Source organism: Eretmochelys imbricata, chromosome 7 (genome assembly GCF_965152235.1).
Source record: "Eretmochelys imbricata isolate rEreImb1 chromosome 7, rEreImb1.hap1, whole genome shotgun sequence".
Lineage (NCBI taxonomy): Eukaryota > Metazoa > Chordata > Testudines > Cheloniidae > Eretmochelys > Eretmochelys imbricata.
In genome coordinates, this window is record NC_135578.1 from 1923565 (window position 1) to 1942967 (window position 19403).

At 45.6% G+C, this 19403-nt stretch overlaps 1 protein-coding gene across 6 annotated transcripts in view; it reads left to right on the forward strand.

Moving 5' to 3' along the window:
- The first annotated feature begins 3343 nt into the window (after window positions 1-3343).
- PXK (PX domain containing serine/threonine kinase like) overlaps window positions 3344-19403 on the forward strand; it is a 57923-nt gene continuing 41863 nt past the window's right edge. For 2 of the 6 annotated variants that reach the window (XM_077822799.1, XM_077822800.1), the window contains exons 1-3: window positions 3349-3713; window positions 12573-12623; window positions 14444-14491. In XM_077822799.1, the coding sequence (XP_077678925.1) occupies window positions 3612-3713; window positions 12573-12623; window positions 14444-14491 (201 nt within the window). In that variant the 5' untranslated portion in view covers window positions 3349-3611. Of the gene's footprint in view, window positions 3714-12572; window positions 12624-13206; window positions 13225-14443; window positions 14492-19403 lie in introns of those variants that run through there. The other 4 variants (XM_077822804.1, XM_077822803.1, XM_077822801.1 and 1 more) reach the window with 4 other exon arrangements.

Here is a 19403-nt window from a genome sequence, read left to right on the forward strand (position 1 = left end):
AGTAAAAAACAACTGAGCCTGAAGCATTCTAGCCTCCATTGCTTCTTTGCCGGCATGATTAGCGATGCTGCCATGAACCTTTAAAAATTACCTACCAGCACTGGTGCAATGGAGAGTGTCAGGAGAAGAACTACCAGCCCTTCTCCTCAGCTGGTGAATTTTATATAGTTTGCTGGCCAAAAGTCCTCCGTCCCTGCCCATTATGCTATCTATGCCTTCCATAGTATCTCCCACCTCCTTGGAAATACATTTATTCACAATTAATGTAATTCATTTTGGTGACTATCACCAACCTCAGAATGTTTTTTATTTTTCACTGTATAAATGCTTCTCCCCAGGCAGTTTAGCAAAATCCCCATGATGGTCACATATTCTGATGGATAGATTGTCCAGATATGTTTGTGTATATTGTGAAGCGAATGGTGTTTTGTCCTTACCAAGCCGCACTGTAATGCAAAGGTAAACAAAATGAGTTTAACAAAGGAACGAGGGCTGTAATCTGGCTCCTCAAAACTGGAGGAGGTTGGATGGGGGCAGGTGGGGGTGGACAAAGCCTTTTGTGTATTCAGCGTGATCTCATCTCAGGGGAAATGTTGAAGTTGCTTCATCTCTGCGGCAGGGGGTTTAGCCTGGCCACTCCTGCCACAGAACCAGCACTGACTGCCCATGACATTCAGTTTCTTTTCCTCCGTTTGAGGCGCTTCATTTGGTTTCTTTTCTATTATCACCTTGGGCCTAACACAGCCAGTTGCTGAGCCTCCTTAACTCCCAGTGAGGAGTCAAGTACACTCAGGACCTCTCAGGATCAGGCCTTCTCTGTATAACCTTGGGGAAGATTTTCAAAGGCACTCAACTCCAATTTTCCTTTTGACTTTAATTCCTTTTCCTTCTGCCTCCCTTGGTGTGCAATTCTGTGTCCATTTGATATCATGGGTCAAGTTGCGGGGGGGGGGGGGGTTGTTGGGTCAGAGTGGTGGCATTGGAACAGTTTTTATAGTGGGGGTGGGTGAAAGCCATTGAACAAAACTGTAAACCCTGGATATGTTGGAAACCACTTCAAGCTAGGCAGTGCTGCTGCACCCCCAGCATTCCTAGTTCCAGCACCCCTGGCTGACAAACAGTGGGTAGTAGTTTGGGGCAGTTACCAAATCTAAATCCAGATGTTGATCGCCATAAACTGTAGGGAGTCTGGGAGCAAAACAGGTGTCTCTGAAGCTAGGGTAATGGAGGGCCCTGGGCATGGGATGAAGTGGGCTTGTTCCCTGTGGATCTGGGGTTATAAATAGCAGGAAAAGAGGGGACCATTGTTGGGGTCAAGTTGGACAATGGGAGAGAGTAGGAAGGGAGCAGTGCTGCTTCAAATCATAGCATGGTGGTGATTATTCTAAGACTATGAAGAATGCAATAACTCTACAGCCACACCTATTCATTTGGTTTTAAATTAGATTGCAAACTCTTGGGAAGATGGATGGATCATATCCCTCACTGTGTTTGTACAGTGCCTGGCAGAATGGGGTCGCAATCCTAAGTGGAACTTTTGAGTGCCACTGAAATCAAATAATAAATCATTTTGATGCAGCACCCTACTTAAGGTGGGGTAGTTCAGTTTGGAGCTTTAAACCTTTATAAGAAATCTCACTGCGATGGCAAAAACCAAAACTCAGAATATAAACTCTGAGTGCAGTTTGGATTTTTTTGTGGTAGTTTGATTAAAAATAATTTGTTACAGAAAGAATAAATAGAATTGAAAACCCCCCTCCCACCCCTTCTAGCAACTTCTCCCTGGATTGTGTCGCTTTTCTTTGTATGCCTTTTGCAAAAAATCTCCAACATTTTGGGACCTGTCCTTTCTCACAGAGTTGCTCCTCGTGCAGATTCCTACAAAAGCAGTTCTACACAAGTAAATGACCTCAATAGCGTTAAGGCGGAATAACTTACCAAATGCATGGACTGGGAGCTGACCTGTTGCTCTCCTAGCAGGAGATCAGTGCTCAGGCCCTGGGGTAGAGTGCAAGTTGTATGCAATTGGGTACATACTGTGTGGCTGGGTGTGGTGGGGTCCCTGAGGTGAGCTCCCCTGGGCTGTGCTGGGTCCCCTGGCTGGGTGTGGGGGGGAGGGGGCGGGCCTGGCTGTGGTGGGTGTCCTGGCAGGCTGTGGGGGGGGCCCTGAGGTGAGCCCCCCCAGGCTGTGGTGGGTCTCCTGGCTGGGTGTGGGGTGGGGGCGAGGTGAGCGCCCCCCCCGGCTGTCAGTTTCCTGGCTGGGTGTGGTGGGGCAGGGGGGCCGGGATGAGCATGGGCTCTGGGGTGTCAGTCTCCTGGCTCGGTGTGGTGGGGAGGCTGAGGTAAGCACCCCCCCGGGCTACGGTGGGGCCCCTGAGGAGAGCCCCCTCCCCCGGGGCTGGCGCCCCCCCCCGGGCTGGGTGTCGCGGGGGGGGGTCCGGGTGAGCGGCCCCCCCGGGTTAGGTGTCGTGGGGGGGGGCGGGGTCCGGGTGAGGCGCCCCTCCCCCGGGCTGGGTGTCACAGGGGGGTCTGGGTGAGGCCCCCCCCCTGGGCTGGGTGTCGCGGGGGGATCCGGGTGAGCGGCCCCCCCCCGGGCTGGGTGTCGCGGGGGGGAGGTGGGGTCCTGGTGAGGCGCTCCCCCCCTGGGCTAGGTGTCGCGGGGGGGGGTCCGGGTGAGCGGCCCCCCCGGGCTGGGTGTCGGGGGGGGGGCGGGGTCCGGGTGAGGCGCCCCTCCCCGGGCTGGGTGTCGTGGGGGGGGGTCCGGGTGAGCGACCCCCCTGGCTGGGAGTCGCGGGGGGGGGTCCGGGTGAGCGGCCCCCCGGGCTGGGTGTCGCGGGGGGGGTCCGGGTGAGCGGCTCCCTGGGCTGGGTGTCGCGGGGGGGCTCCGGGTGAGCGGCCCCCCCCGGCCTGGGTGTCACAGGGGGGTCTGGGTGAGGTGCCCCCCCCCGGGCTGGGTGTCGCGGGGGGGGTCTGGGTGAGCGGCCCCCCCCGACTAGGTGTCGCGGGGGGGGTCCGGGTGAGCGGCCCCCCCCGGGCTAGGTGTCGCGGGGGGGGTCTGGGTGAGCGGCCCCCCCGGGCTGGGCGTCGCGGGAGGGGCGGGGTCTGGGTGAGGCGCCCCTCCCCCGGGCTGGGTGTCGGGGGGGGGCGGGGTCCGGGTGAGGCGCCCCTCCCCGGGCTGGGTGTCGCGGGGGGGGTCCGGGTGAGCGGCCCCGCCCGGGCTGGGTGTCGCGGGGGGGTCTGGGTGAGCGGCCCCCCCGGGCTGGGTGTCGGGGGGGGGCGGGGTCCGGGTGAGGCGCCCCTCCCCGGGCTGGGTGTCGCGGGGGGGGTCCGGGTGAGCGGCCCCGCCCGGGCTGGGTGTCGCGGGGGGGTCTGGGTGAGCGGCCCCCCCGGGCTGGGTGCCGGCTCTGGTGGCCTGACGGCAGTTCCGGGAAACGCGGCCGGGCTGCGCGCGGGACCGGCGGCCTCGGGCTTTAAGACCCGGCGGCGCCCGGCGCCCCCCCCGTGTTGACAGCGGCGGGCGCGGCGCGAGCGCTGCTGCGCGAGGCAGGTCGGCGGCGCGGGCTCGGCTCCCAGCTCCCGGCGCGGCGCGGCGCGGCCCGGCCCGGCCCGGCATGGCCTTCCTGGAGAAGCCGCCGGCGGGCAAGGTGCTGCTGGACGACACGGTGCCGCTGACAGCCGGGATCGAGGCGAGCCAGAGCCTGCACTCGCACACGGTGAGCGCCGGGCCGTGTGTGTGTGTGTGTGTGTGTGTGTATGTGTGTGTGTGTGTCGGGGGGGGAGCTGGGGTGTGGGGGGTGTGCTTTGGGGGGGAGCTGGGGTAGGGGGAGTGTCGGGGGGGGGAGCCGGGGTGGGATGTGTGTGTGTGTCGGGGGGGGGAGCCGGGGTGGGATGTGTGTGTGTGTCGGGGGGGGGAGCCGGGGTGGGATGTGGGGGGGGGTGTGTGTCGGGGGGGGGAGCCGGGGTGGGATGTGGGGGGGGGGTGTGTCGGGGGGGGGAGCCGGGGTGGGATGTGTGTCGGGGGGAGAGCCGGGGTGGGGTGTGTGTGTGGGGGGTGTCGGGGGGAGAGCCGGGGTGGGGTGTGTGTGTGGGGGGTGTCGGGGGGAGAGCCGGGGTGGGGTGTGTGTGTGGGGTTGCGTGTCGGGGGGGGGGAGCCGGGGTGGGTTGTGTGTGTGTGTGTGTCGGGGGGGGGGGAGCCGGGGTGGGTTGTGTGTGTGTGTGTGTGTCAGGGGGAGCTGGGGTGGGGAGGGTATCGGGGGGGAGCTGGGGTGTGGGGGTGTTTGTGTGGGGGGTGTGCGTTGGGGGGGGGAGCTGGGATAGGGGGAGTGTCGGGGAGGGAGCCGGGGTGGGATGTGTGTGTGTGGGGAGCCGGGGTGGGATGTGTATGGGGGGGAGGGGTGTGTCGGGGTGGGAGCTGGGGTGGGATGTGTGTGTGTGTGGGGGGGTGTCAGGGTGGGGAGCCGGGGGTGTGTCGGGGGGAGCCCTGTGGGGGGGGGGAGGGAGTTTGAGACCTGGGGTATTGGGGTTGGGTGGGAAGAAGCCCCAGGGCAGCTCGCTGGGTTGCTCTGATGGCTCTGTCACTGGGTTTTGTCTCCTGGCTTTATACAGTGAGCCCAGTGCTCTGCAGCCCCTTCCCTTCCTCTCTGCTTGATGGATCTGCTCTATGCCATGTGCCATAACTGTACTTCTTGTTACTGTTGGTTACCTGTATTGTGCTGGTCAATAACGTCACAATGCAAATGCACCCTCTTCTTTGGGCTTGTACACACTACTGCTTGTGTCCGTACAACTGGTGTCACTCCGGTGGGAATAAGCCACCCCCCTGAGCAATGTAAGTTACAACGACTTAAGCAGGGGTGTGGGCAGCACTCTGGCAGACATAGCTACTGCCTCTCACTGAGGTAGTTGTTATGGCGATGGGAGAGAGCTCTGTCCCATTGGCACATCTTCACCAGATGCACGACCCTGTCACAGCTGCACCAACGTAGCTGTGTCACCATAGCACTTCGAGTGTAGACTAGCCCTTACCCAGACCATCTCCTGCTGTGTCTGCACAGTTATGCCTGCTTACTCTAGTGCCAAAGTAAGATTTTAACATTTCTTTGCTTATGTTAGCCTGGCTGATCCATCTCAATGATGGGAGTGGAGCTGGATTCTAATGTAAGTGACAACGTAGGGTTAAATTCTGCCCACACTTCCATCTGTGCAACTCCAGTGAAGACAATGAGGCTGCGCAGGTGTAACTGAGGGCAGAATGTAGCACTCAGATTATGACAAGGGGTGATTATGATGCTTCGCCAGAAAGAACCCAGTTTGACTTTCAGGTGCCAGGCTCATTTTCCTGTGATGTATTTACACCTGACACCATTTTCTTAAAAACTGAGCAGACTTTGTCTGGGGTCACTGATACCCAAGAACAACAGAATTCCATAATGCTATTTTTATAGACCCTTTCTTGGAGTATAACTGCACTTTTAAAAACTGTGTTTACCATGGTATTATCAAGCAGTACCAAGGTACAGAATCAGAGAAAAGGAGACCTGTAATCACGTTTCAGAGCTTTACCCACTTAGCAGGGAATGGGGTTGTAAGAGATAAGGCCAGGTGTACTTCCACAGCAGCAGGTGCATTGGTAAGAGACTTTGTTTTGAACATTAAGGGGTGTGTCCTTCAGCCTCACTCATTGTGTAGGGGCACGCATATCATGACAGCAGGCTTCTGACTTATTCCTTGTGTCTGGTGAATGTTGTAACATGAAAGATGGTAGAGGTAGATAGTGCTATATTTATAGTTAATAAGCATGCTATGCCATCAAAATTGTAACAGTACAAATAATCTGTGCTTCTGCAATGCTTTCTGTTCGAGGATCTCAGATTAGTAGTTTAATGAACTAACTTTTGTAAAACAATCTCCCTCTGAACACAGGCTTCTAAAACTATGAGGAATCTTTTAGAAGGCATCAGTGAGTTTAGAAGTTGTGACTAGTGGTTTACAAGCCCAGGGCTCTACATTCTGAGCTGTGGTCAAACTTGCATTATAACCAAAGCTATGTTAGGTATACTTTCTGACAAACCCTTTACCTGTGTCTTAATAAACTGAGATGTGTAATTGTGTTTAGTTACTGAGTGATTATCGTATATAATTTGTTTCCCTGTGCTACCAAGCCAGATTCTAGTTTCATTGTGAGTGGTTTCCCCCTCCCCACATTTAACTGTTTTCAACACCATTTATTACAATCACTTACAAGTACAAAGATAACAATAGGTTTTTGTGTCTTTTGGTTTGTTGGTTTTTTTGGTTGATTCTCTAGCAGGAATTGACTTAAAAAAAAACGCGAAGAGTTCTGTTGTACAGAAAGCACTTAAAAGCAGTTTTCTATCCCAAATACTCTGTGTGATGCGACTTCCATGTGTGGGATTTCAGTAGCAAGTATTGTGACCCTTTGATCATTTGTCTTTGTACTTCCGTGTTGTTAATTCACACTGAGGAAGATTCTAATAGTAATTAATTCTGCTCTTCACCAGAAATGCACAAAAGATCAGAATGCAGTAGCACTGTGCTTTTGATTTAAAAGTCGTTTCGGGTGCAGGTATTTCTAATAGCTTTTATGGCAGAAGGACTGTCCTTAAGAATTAAAATAAGATGGTCTTGAGGTGTACATAGCACAGAGAGTTTACATAGAGGCAGCGTGGGGTAATGGTTAAAACAAAATAGCAGGCACCACAGCAGTCTGGATTTCCTATTTGATGTAAAGCTACTACCCTGTCATCTCGCATATCTGACCTTATCCCCACATTTCTGAGCTGGGAAACTGGGTGAGAGCAGGAAGTAACTGATATATAGCGCATCTGATTTGAACTTCTGTGGGGAAAATAAATTATAGTAACAGATCCCAAGTGTAGCGGTAGGATTCCCTCCCAGAAGAGGCACTTGCCAAGACATCTTGGGGGGAGGAATAGTTTCATTTTACTGTATTCCTGACATAATGAAGACACAGGGTGGTGGTGATGTTTTATTAATAGGAAGACTGAATGAAATAGGAAGACTGAATGAAAACCCCTTCAGGCTTTCAAAGGAAAGGCCCCAAAAGGAAGAAATCCTGGCTATAAATGTGTTTAACCTGTACAAATACATGGAGAGCAGAAGCTTCATAAATTAGCATTGCCCTATAGCAGATACGAAAAGGGGGCTACAAATAAACCTGTTGTTCATTTGCCAGTGATATATTCTATCCATAATTTAAGGGGATGTGGCCATGTTAAAAATAATATTAACAGTTAAAATCCTTATCTGTGATACTGATAGCATCTAAGATTATTAAAGCAGAAAATGTGAAAAATCTGATTTTTTTTTTTTTTAAATCTTGCATATGTGTTGGTTTGAACAATGAAAATAGATTGTTTCCTCTTTTGAATCTGAAACTACTAAGTCGCCTAGTGCTATGTTGTCATAGGTGGGCTGCAAACGCTGCGGGGATTGCTTAAAAACTTTCCATTGGATTTATCAAAAATGAAACACCCTCTTCCATAGCTCTTACAAACGAAGATCTGAGTCCAGATTTGATTTAATGTTGTTATCTTCATATGACATTCAGGCTAGGAATACTCTGTAAAGTTGTTATAGGCTCCAGAAATAGTCAGAGTTTTGAATAAACCAGTGACTACAAGATAAGGGTGACGAATTGCAGGGGAAAAAAATCTCTAAACATGGTAAAATACGAAATTCAAGACAAAAATTAGTGATGGGGATACTTAAAATGGACTATTCTAGTGGATTAGCCTGCTTCTTATTCAAATTAGGTCAAATACAACAGTTTGGATAGTATGACATTAAAATATTGGGGAAATGTAAATTTAATGTCATTGAATAAAATTCTACATTTGGCAGCAGACTGATTCGTATTTCTTGTAGATGAGGAGGAAACTTCAGCATGAATAACCCACTACATATGTTTGCATTAGTCAGAAACCGAAGAGGGAATGAAATTGGTATTTGAAATATCGGACAAAAGTTTGCAGTTCATGGTAATAAATGTAACTCTCTCACTTGACAGAGAACACACACAAACCTCTTAAACTTGTACCAAGTGTTATTGTCTGTCAGAAAAATAGCTATAAAATCACTATAGAAATGACTCACTCAGCAGACTGGCTCACAGTGTACCATAGAGTAGATGCAGTTCAGTGTCAGGTAGCACTGTGGAGCCAGTAGGTATGTCGGGTTCCGTTCAGCTTCATGCTGCAGCAACAAAACTGTCGGCTGACTTTTGATTTTTGAATCTTTATTGCTAGTGAAGACTGAGGAGACAGCCCCTGTCTCTCAAACAAAAACAAACCAAAAAAGAGCTTGTTTCAGCCCCCCCTCCCAAGTTTCTACACTGAAACAAAATCACAGTACATCTATGTGTAAATTGTTTGGCTTGTGGACTGATAGCACTTGATCTGGAAGTCACTAAGTAAGTTACTAAGTATATGGAACACCATGATCTAATTTTTAGAGAGCTCTTTTTCTGATTAAACACAATGTAAAAATTCTGGGTTTTTTTAGCATGTATAATTGGACATAGCTAATTCCGTGTCTCAATATTTACCATGTACATATGCTTTAATTTTGAACATCATATCGATTATATTTCATATACATTTCAATGGCACTTCATATCACCCTCTGGGTATAAGGCCTGATCCTGCAACTGGATTTGATTTCATCAGGGCTTTTTAAATTCTATTCTGTGTAGGTTCTTATACCACTCTCATCACTGTAGTATCTGAGTCTCTTCTAATAGTGCATTAACCAGTGTGACTAACATGTCACATAGCTTCCTGTGAGCATAGTGGTCCAGTTGCAAGATCTGCTCTTAGCAAGTCCGAAAATACTTGTGTGAAATGAGAGTGGATCTCATTTCTGTAGCAGGCAAAAATCTTCCTGTCCTTTTAATTTCCTTTCAGTTGGAGCAGAATGGTGTCCAATGTGTTTTAAGGTAAAATACTTGTAAAAGAGGCCTAATAATAAGATACCATGTTCTGATAGCAGAGGCCTTTTCAGCAGAAAGGCTTTAATGTGTTTCAGCTATTTAGACATTGAGTGTTTTTACGTGTCCATCTGTAGATGAGAACTTGTTTCTATAATTTGCTTTTTAAGCCTTAAATGGAAAACAAGTCTCTTTCATGATATTCTCTACAGATCCCTGCTGCAGTAGTTGCATGCCTGGACCTGCGAGCTGCAGAACTATTTAAAGTAGTAAAACCATTAGGGGGTGTGTATGCATGTCCTCTCTGGAATAAATTCTTTCCCTGCTTGGTGTATTGTACATTGAAATTACAACAGTGAAGTGGAATTTGCCATTCCATTAGTCTGCTGCCTTAAGGTAGCCCAGAAGCTAAAAGCTGAGATAATTCCTCAAAATATATTTTGCAAGCTTTTCTTTGATTAACAATTAATGGGAACACTGTTTTTAAAGATGTAATCATCCCTTTAGTTCATTTTAATGATTCAGATTTTTTAAATCTCTCTCTAGATCTTTATGTAGTTACAAAATCAGACTACATTTTTCTAAAGCTATAACTTTAGGAAGGGAGAGAATCTCGGTTGTTTAGAAACAGTTGTAGATCCTTGTGCCATTAATTTGGAATGAATTCAGCCTCTTCTCTAGCATTTTCCTTCGCTTTGAAACACACAATGGAATCAGCATTAAAGGTGACCATTAACTAAAAAAAACTAAGTTGTGTGTGTTTTGAAGAAAACCTCAAACGCAGCCCAACGTAGTTTTGTAAAGTATGGTCAGAGCTTAAAAGACAGGATATCTGACTGTTGAACACACAGCTTATTTTAGTGATATCAGCATGAAGGTTTCTAATAGCACTGCTAATCATTATTATTGGTATTACTATAGCACCCAGAGGTCCCAGTGAGGATGGCAGCCAAATTATGTTGGTTGCTGTACACTCAAAGGAAGAGTCCCTGACCTGAGAGTCTACGGTGTACTTGAACTGTAACTGTTGTATACAGTCTCCGGGATCAATTCTGCAAAGTGCTGAGTTTGTCACTATGCCGCTGAAGTCTGTAGGAGTCCAAGGTGCTTGGCATCTTGCCAGATTCTGTATGATCCTGTTCTAAGCATATCCTTTACAGATGTCCTCTAATAAAATTCAAAACACTTTGCATTAAGGCAAGAGAACTAGCCTGTTTGGGAAGAGGGACAGCACCTTTTCTCTACTCTTTCCAAAGTGGTTTCCTTGTTCAGTAAATTTCAGTGAATTTCAACGTGCATCTCTAATTTTCTTCTGCTGTGGTCTTATTTTTATAAATGTATGGAATGGTGCGTACATTATAATAATAAAGATACAGCTGACGTGAGCTGCATTGTTTACACTGCAGGTAGGCATCAGTATCTTAGATGAAGTGGTTTAATGATGAATTGTGTAATAGTAATCATACTTTGCCCCTTATTAAAGGAGGACCCAGGGGTCTAAGCAGCTCTCATGATTACAATGCTACTTTCCATACTAGAAGATTTCTCAAATAAGCATTTAAAAGGGGCTTTTTAGAACCCTTTATTAAAAATAGTCTCTATCCAGTGTTCTTAAACTAGTATTTTGTTGATGGTTCTTGCTTAATTAGGTTTCCAGTTTCGAGCATTAAAAAGCTGGAAGCTAGAAAAGCCTTTTTGTGCCTCTGATAAGCTTTTGGCATGAACTGAAGATGACCTGGATTTCCATACTTTTGTCAGCTTTTCAAACCTCCTTGGTATTAAACAGATGAGGAGCAAGGAACCTGTGAAGCAGCCTCCCTTTTTTTGAGTCAGAAGTTACTGAATAGTGAGTTCATTGTGGGGATATTTCTGTCTGACCCAGTGGAATCAGTGGATTGTGGGAGAGCTGATTGCAGTGGAAGAGGAGGCCTGATGATAAAAAAGTAGCTGGATGGGGCAAGGGGCTGTGTAAGATAATTGTGATTTTTGGATCCGAATCGATCTTCTAAGGAATTTTACTGTGGTGATGGGGATAGTGTGTTGGAAGGGAGATAAGGGAAGCTGTGGGATGAAGCTGTGCTGTTGGTATTTTATTCAGGAAAGAGCAGTATTGTATTGAAAGCAATTTTATATTTTCCCAAGCAGTAATCAAATGGAAGCTGTGCCTCCATTCTGCCTGCCTGAGAACATTCCTTAGTAGTACAATGAGAAGGTCAGTCGCTGTGTAAACAGTGAGCAGTAGGGGAGATTGGGCAATAACTCCACTTCCTTTAAAATACTAGTAAAGATGAATGACCAAACATCAGGAATCATCTTTCCCTTATATTCTTTCAGAGAAACAGCTAATGTTCATCAGAGACTTGCTGAATAAGTGGTTACTACTTTTCCTGTCTGTGTGTATATATAAAGCAGTCTCTTCCCACTTCCTAAGGTACAGATTAGAAATCAGGAAATGGAAAAACCCAACTGTTAGCTGTGAATTAGGCATTTCAAGTGTCTGCTTAATTAATCTCTGTTACACTGGTGTAAGTCAGGGTTAACTTTGTTGCCTTTCATTGTACCTGGGTTGGGGATCAGGGCTCTTCTTTGGCCTTGGGGAAAGATAACTAATATAATTGGGTATATTAATAAGAGGAATGAATGGTGTGGAAACCATCCCTTATGCTGATTTTATGTGGAGAGATACTGCTTGAATAGAATTCACCCATATGCTTTGTGATGTGGGAGATTTGGGTTTCTCTAGTTTTGAGAAGGGATGAGCAAAATCAGGAGATGGGGATGCACAAAGAAATATAGGTAAATACACTTTATTGTGGGATACTTTTGAAAACATTTTCAGAGGCCGTATTTCAAGAGGCACGGTGTAAAGATGACTATGGAAATGAAGGGAAATAGTGTTAAGAATTAAGTCCAGGAATTAAGGAATGTAAAGATGGATGGGTAAAAATCAACAATAATCAATAATTAAAATATACAGGCATATATTTTGTCTGTAAGCAATGAACATGAGCTATGCATTGGAAATGAAACACTGCATCAGGAGTAATAGAAGTGTGCCAGTTATTCAAGTCTATTACGCTGCGTTTAACCCCTTCATCCTCTCACCTAAGCTTTCCATAGTAATTTTTGCATTCAGCAGCAATGAGCGGTAGTAAAGTTGGGAATGATGAGCTGGAGTTCGTTCAGCTATGAAGGTGGCTGTAATTCCAGGAGATGTCTTAAAAGTTAGATCTTTGAGGAACAGATTTTTCTCCAGCTTTTACTGGCTGAGATAACAGGAGGAGACGTATTCACTATTGTCTCTCATTAAAGTAAATGAAAGTGCTTAAATGCTTCAGAAACCTGTACACTCTTAAAATTCTGTTTAATCTTTCAGTGTGTTCTAGAGATGGGTCTGAATGAGACCCCTGATCAAAACGCTTTCCAGCTGGGAGGTTCTAAATCTAGATCAGAAATGGTGAAAATTCTGAGCTTTTCCAAGTTTCATAGTGGTCAGTTTAAATCCATTATAAAGAGAAGGCTGACTATGCATTCACACTTCTTTGTGAGTCACTAGTTCCGGTTTCTAATAACTCTCTCCCTTCTTTTCCCCTCTCATTTCTAGGAATACATAATTCGTGTGCAGAGAGGGATTTCCATGGAAAACAGTTGGCAGGTAATCGCTCTTTAAATTTTGGGTCACTTAAACAGACGGTCTTCCTAGACAGAGGCAGATTACAGTTTTGTGGGGTCCAGAGGAAGTGGGGGGCCCCTCCCTAACCTTTCCTCTTGGAGTCATCCTCCCACACCCGGCACTCATGCTGAGGAGTGGGGTCAGGTGCAGGGGCTTCCCCAACTCCCCAGCAGGAGCTTTAGGTGGGCTGGGGAAGTGCGGTCAGGGTGCCCATTTTTCCGGGGCCCCTGGGCACAGGCCCCCTTGGCCCAGGGGCTAATCGGCCACTGTTCCTAGGAAAAGACCTGGATTCATCCTAGCTAGTCTAATTCTAGCTAGAGACCAAATGCTATTTTGAGAGAGAGTCAGGAATGTGAAATGCTTGAATGTGTTTGGTCACAAACTGTTGTTTCTAGTGTCAGTATTAATTAGCGTGAAGGCTTCATTTCAGCATATAAGTCTTCCAGATGACTACTACATATGACCTGCTTTCTTATATCCATATGACCTAAGATACAACACCAAGGTTCATTTTGTGCCAACTCTTACTACTTGTAGGCTACTTGTCCCAACAACAGTGGGCAACTTCCAGGAGTAAAGTTTGGTGAGTCAGCCCTTTAGTTTCTGTGACAATCCTGCCAGTGGCCACAGAATAAAAGTCCTCACGTTGATCTCATACACACTTTCCACTAGCATTCTTTCCTATGTATGTATGTATGTATGTCATTGGTAGATAGAATAATTTAGGATGCCTTTACATTGTTTGCTCTAGTTTTGGAAGCAAGTTTTTTTTTTTTTTTTTTTTCTGGAATAAACTTTCTATTTCCATATTTAACCAAAGCTTCTGAAAGTTGTGATTGTTAGAGGAACATTTTTGTCTGACCTCTTCATCTTAGAAGAACGATGTGGCTGTGGTAGTTATAGAAGACTTCATTGTCTTCTGCCATTGTGGATGTTCTAGGCCAAACAAAGAATAATCCTTGCAGTGTGTTCCTATTACATATATATAATATGCAGGTTTTTATAGATGGTATTTGTTTTTAAACCTAAATTAGGGGGTCTGAATAGTCTGCCAGAACCTGCCTCCCGGCTAGTAGTGGGACCACTGTCTTGTCCAGGCTGTGCTGTAATAAAAAGAAGTAATGATGATGATACCCTGTGAAGAGCTGGTGAGCATCCACTGCTACCAGATAGAGATTTTTCTGGGGAAGGTCAAGTTAAATTTTTCTAAATTTTGAATGTATGATTTTGAAGTAATGTTGCTTCTAGGATGGAAGAATCAGAAGGTGTCTGCAAACACCTTCTGATGAAGCTGCTGCAATATAATGTTACAGCTAGGAAGCTGTATTGGTGGAAGTTGAAGCAAGACCAATTCAGACTGGAAACCAGGTGCACTTTTTTAATAGTGAGAGTAGTTAATCACTGGAATAACTTACTAAGCATCGTGGTCCATTCTGTATCGTTGGCAGTTTCTAGATTGAGATTGGATGATTTTTCTAAAAGCTCTGGTCTAGGAGTTTTTTGGGGGAAGTTCTGTGGCCTGAGTTATACAGGACGACAGGCTAGATGATCAGTGGTCCCTTCTGGCCTGGGAATCTATGAATCTTGCAAGATTAGACATCACAGAGAGCAACTCTTCTCTCTCTCTCTCTCTTCACTTGCTGGCATAGACTCCTAGACAGCAGTGTAAACCCAGCAGTCTTGCATTTGTACAGAGAAGCTTAGTGAAACCAAGATTGCAAGTCGGAATTTTTTCCCTCATGCGGTTTAGTTATCACATAAAATCTAGTGTGTTGCTTCAATACTGCCTTTATGTTTTGCAGATTGTGAGAAGATACAGTGACTTTGATTTGCTTAATAGTAGTTTACAGGTAAGATTTTTTCCTCTGATAAATAACTATAATTCTAATTAATATATTATATTATATTTAAAATTTTCTTCTTTGTATACAACAATGAAGAGAACAGAGACAGCATCAAACTTACATGGCTGAAAATGAAATTACTTAAATTTTAAAATTATAAACTGACATTTTTGAACAAGGAGAAATGCTGAGCTATTTTAGGTTTTACCCTGGGAAATGTTGGCTGTAACCTCTCTGACCAATTTAAATCTAAAGACAGGAGATTGGCAGATACTGAATCTTTCCCTTCAGTGATGTGACTTGTTCTGGCTTGGTGCACTGTTATGACCCCTTCTTTCTTTGACTCCCACAAAACGGAGGCACATACTGACCTTCTTAATTCAGCACAGAAGTGCTATGTATCTCGTTATTTGGCTTCCTCTAAAAGCACTTCCAGATGCTGCTTATCATGTGATGGATTTCTGTATCATGGCAAAGGGTTCCTCAGTTAAACACTGAGTTGGCTGGTTATTTTTCTTTTCTTTTTTTAGGACAGTGGTTTCTTTTAGTTGCGTAGGAAAAGGCAAAGTGTGTGTGGGATGAGGGGCAGGCAGAGACTAACATTTACAGGAAGGATGCTTGTGGTTCTAGGATTTCTTAGTTTAACACCAGACAAATAACATATGAAGTGAGCTCTATCAGTGTTTTAAGAATAGATTTTATCTGTCACTTTCTTCTCTTTTTTTCCCCCTGTCACATGTAGTGTGACTGCAGGACCTTAAGGCCTTTCTGGTTTTCGTTTCCTTGTTGGTTTTAAAAATCTGACTACTTGGTGAAGTCTAGTGAACAAGAGTGGGCAAGTATATTGAACTGTGCTCACGATATGAGCATCATTAAATACAGAAGCAGGGATGACATTGTAGAGGGTAGAAGATAGACTTGGGACCAAATTCAGACTCAATTTTAGCAGGTGTAACTTAATTGAATTCTATGAGGTTATCCACTAGGTCTGAATTTGCACTCAAGATTTTGTGTGACCACTATTAAATGACCAACTTTACTTTCTTCTTTGTCTTCTACGGTCCAATCCTGCACTCCTTAATCAGGAAAATCTCCCATTGTCTTCATTTGATCTAACTGGGAATTTTGCCTGAGTACGGAATCCAAAATTGGGCCCTTAATATACCAATACAGCATACAATGTTCATGACTACTCTGTTAGGTTGTGTATATCTTGGCATGTATTCGCCGTGTTCAGCCCAAACATGACTTCAGCAGGAGACGACTGGATTCCAGCAGTTTTTCAGAAGAGAACTCATATGTGGGAATGGAGCAATTTTAAAAATAACTCCCACGAGCAGGAAAAGAAAATCCTACTGAATGGACAAACCCTGTGACTTTCCTTCCTGGTCCTCTGTGTAGGTTGATAGTCACTGTTCTTTAAAATGCATACCACTTCCTAGGAGAGCGAAATGGAGCATGCTTGTGACAAAATCACTATCTACAACACCTCTGACTGGTAAAAAGCTGGTGTAATGCATTCTACAAAACTCTAACTGAATAATTGCATCATGGGTTCACCGGAGGTAAAAAGAGATTGCTTGTGGGAAGGAACAAGGCTGTTGAAGAATTGTAATTATTTTTTACATTAGTGGAAACATGTGGAATTATTATTGTGAGGTGGTGGGCAGATGCCCCAGCCAGGGCAGTCTCAGGTAAGCCCAAATGGCTTGCATTATGTTCAACTCATCTTTCCTCAGAAGCAGTTTTAGTAAATAACAGAAGATTGCAAAGGATCAAAGTAATAAAAGATGCTTAGCAACAGACATTCCCGCTATCTGTAAGCTGGGAGGAGTGAGAACATATCCTCTAGGAGGCACAGCATAGAACTTGAAGCACAGCGGGAAGGCGGGGTTCCTTAAAGTGACTTTAAGCCAGTGGTCCTCAATCTTTTTTCATTTGCAGAACCCTAAAAATTTTGAATGGCGGTGCAGACCCCTTTGGATATTTTAGATGTAGTCTGTGGGCCTTGATTGGTCCGTGGACCACAGATTGAGAACCATTGCTTTAAGACGTAGATTGGCTGCAGTGCTGTCAGGAATCTCCACAGTGTTGGCTGCTGTGTAGCACTGCCCCAACACATCCCTTTTAGCTCCATTCTCTGTGCCAAGGTTTGAGAGGTGACACGCAGGGAAATGGGGCATATTAAGGTTATTTTTTCTTTCTCCTGCTCCACTGAGTTATGTAAAATAACTCCAGCATTGCATACACCTGTGTACACTTTCTGATTCTTTAAGAAGCACAGTCCCTAGTTCCTTCCAAAACTCCCAACAGCACTATCTTGTATGGAAATGTTCAGGCCCTGTGACTGAACAAGCTTAAACCTCTCCTGTAGATATGGAAGCTAATTAAGAGTAAAATTACCTATGAAACTTTGACCTGTTCCTGGAAGAGAGAAATGAAGTTCTCTTGGACTTAAAGCCGTAAGCCACCCATGTTCTTTACTGACTCACTTAACTCTTGACCTGCTTATTGCCTGTTTCTTCAGGAAGTTGTGCTTGGATGTCTTGTAGAGCCTGGAATTGTTGTGGATTTTTTTATGTTGTCTGTACTGCCTTGTTACCGGACACCTCTTAAAAAATAATAGTGAGGGCTGAGATTTTCAAAGCTGACTGGACTAAGGGATTTAACCACACTGCTCCCGTTGAAATTAATGGGAGACTTGTGGCTAAATCTCCAAACTGCATTTGAAAATCTCAACCAGAGTCTCCCCAAGTGTACTGGATTAAAAAGCTTCTCGCAATCCATCCTCTTTTTACTTCGAGATTATTTAGTGTAGAAGCATGGAAATTGTATGTCATGTGATCTCCATTTTGTTGAGAGAACTCCTCAGACCATTCTCTGCTAAGAGAGCAAATGACTTGCTGTAACAAAGGCACTCTGAATTATCAACGGAGATCCCTAAGAAGAACGCTCTAGTTTGAAGATAAGTGTTAAAGCATTGGCCCTTCTCTGGCAAAAATCCCATTGGCTGCAGAGGGGGCTTTACTTCTCTGAGTGCTGAATTAGGGCCCAGAGTAAGTATTCCCTCAGGCCCTAAAGCACGTGCATAAGCCTTCATAGGGTCAGGGCCTCACTGAGGTGCCTTTCCATAAATATGATCCCAGTCCCCCGGCAGGTGGGGTTGAAGAAGTCCAAGGTGAAAATACTGGGCTTGCCTTAAATATTCAAATTTGTTTTTCTGAATCAAGGAATGAAATCTTTCCAGGAGCATTTGGAGAAAGTTTGAAAATGGTCACCTAAACTAGAGCCCCTTCTCTGTAAAGCAGTGACTAACCCTCAGGGGAAGAGCCTAATCTTAGAATCATAGAATCTCAGGGTGGGAAGGGACCTCAGGAGGTTATCTAGTCCAACCCCCTGCTCAAAGCAGGACCAATCCCCAACTAAACCATCCCAGCCAGGGCTTTGTCAAGCCTGACCTTAAAAACCTCTAAGGAAGGCGATTCCACCACCTCCCTAGGTAACCCATTCCAGTGCTTCACCACCCTCCTAGTGAAATACTGTTTCCTAATATCCAACCTAAACTTCACCCACTGCAACTTGAGACCATTCCTGCTCGTTCTGTCATCTGCTACCACTGAGAATAGTCTAGATCCATCCTCTTTGGAACCTCCTTTCAGGTAGTTGAAAGCAGCTATCAAATCCTCCCTCATTCTTCTCTTCTGCAGACTAAACAATCCCAGTTCCCTCAGCCTCTCCTTATAAATCTTGTGTTCCAGTCCCCTAATCATTTTTGTTGCCCTCCGCTGGACTCTTTCCAATTTTTCCACATCCTTCATGTAGTGTGGGGCCCAAAACTGGACACAGTACTCCAGATGAGGCCTCATCAATGTCGACTGTGATCTGACATGTTTTTCTGTTGATTGATTTCACTTCTAAACAGAAAATGCATCTGATTTCTGAAGCTTTGCTGTAATTCTTTAATCTTGGTGCAGATTCTCAGACTGACGTGCGTCTGTCTGTGTTTGTGTTTGCTTAGCCTGCAGGTGAGATTTTTTTCCCCTCAAAGTAGGAGGGTGAGCGTGTGGGGAAATGCACAGTGGTTAGGATGCTTTGCATGCGTTCCAGTAACTTAAGACAGTCACATAACCTTATTTTTCCTACCAACATTTTGTCCACTACTGATTCATAAGAACAGCCAGATTGGGTCAGACCAAAGGTCCATCTAGCCTAGCATCCTGTCTTCCAACAGGCCAATGCCAGGTGCCCCAGAGGGAATGAACAGAACAGGGAATCATCAAGTTGCCCATTCCCAGCTTCTGGCAAACAGAGGCTAGGGACACTATCCCTGCCCATCCTGGCTAATAGCCATTGGTGGACCTATCCTGCATGAATTTATGTAGTTCTTTTTTGAACCCTGTTATAGTCTTGGCCTTCACAACATCCTCTGGCAAAGAGTTCCACAGATTGACTGCATTGTGTGAATAAGTACTTTCCTTTGTTAGTTTTAAACCTGCTGCCTTTTAACTTCTTTGAGTGATGCCTGGTCCTTGTGTTATGTGAAGGAGTAAATAACACTTCACACCAGTCATGATTTTTATAGGCCTCTATCATATCCCCACCCTTAGTCATCTCTTTTTTCCAAGCTGAAAAGTCCCAATCTTATTAATCTCTCCTCATGTGGAAGCTGTTCCATATCCCTAACCATTTTTGTTGCCCTTTTCTGAACCTTTTCCAATTCTAGTATATCTCTTTTGAGATGGTGTAACTGTGCCTCAGAGCGTCACAACTGAGGATGCCAAATTCAGGACAAACTACTGAAAAATAGGGCTGATACACCCCAAGACTGGTGGCTAATCCCCCATAAGATATACCAAACCAGCAACAAAAGTAAACTTCTGTTTCACCACACTGGCTAACAAGAAGTCATAAAAGTGGT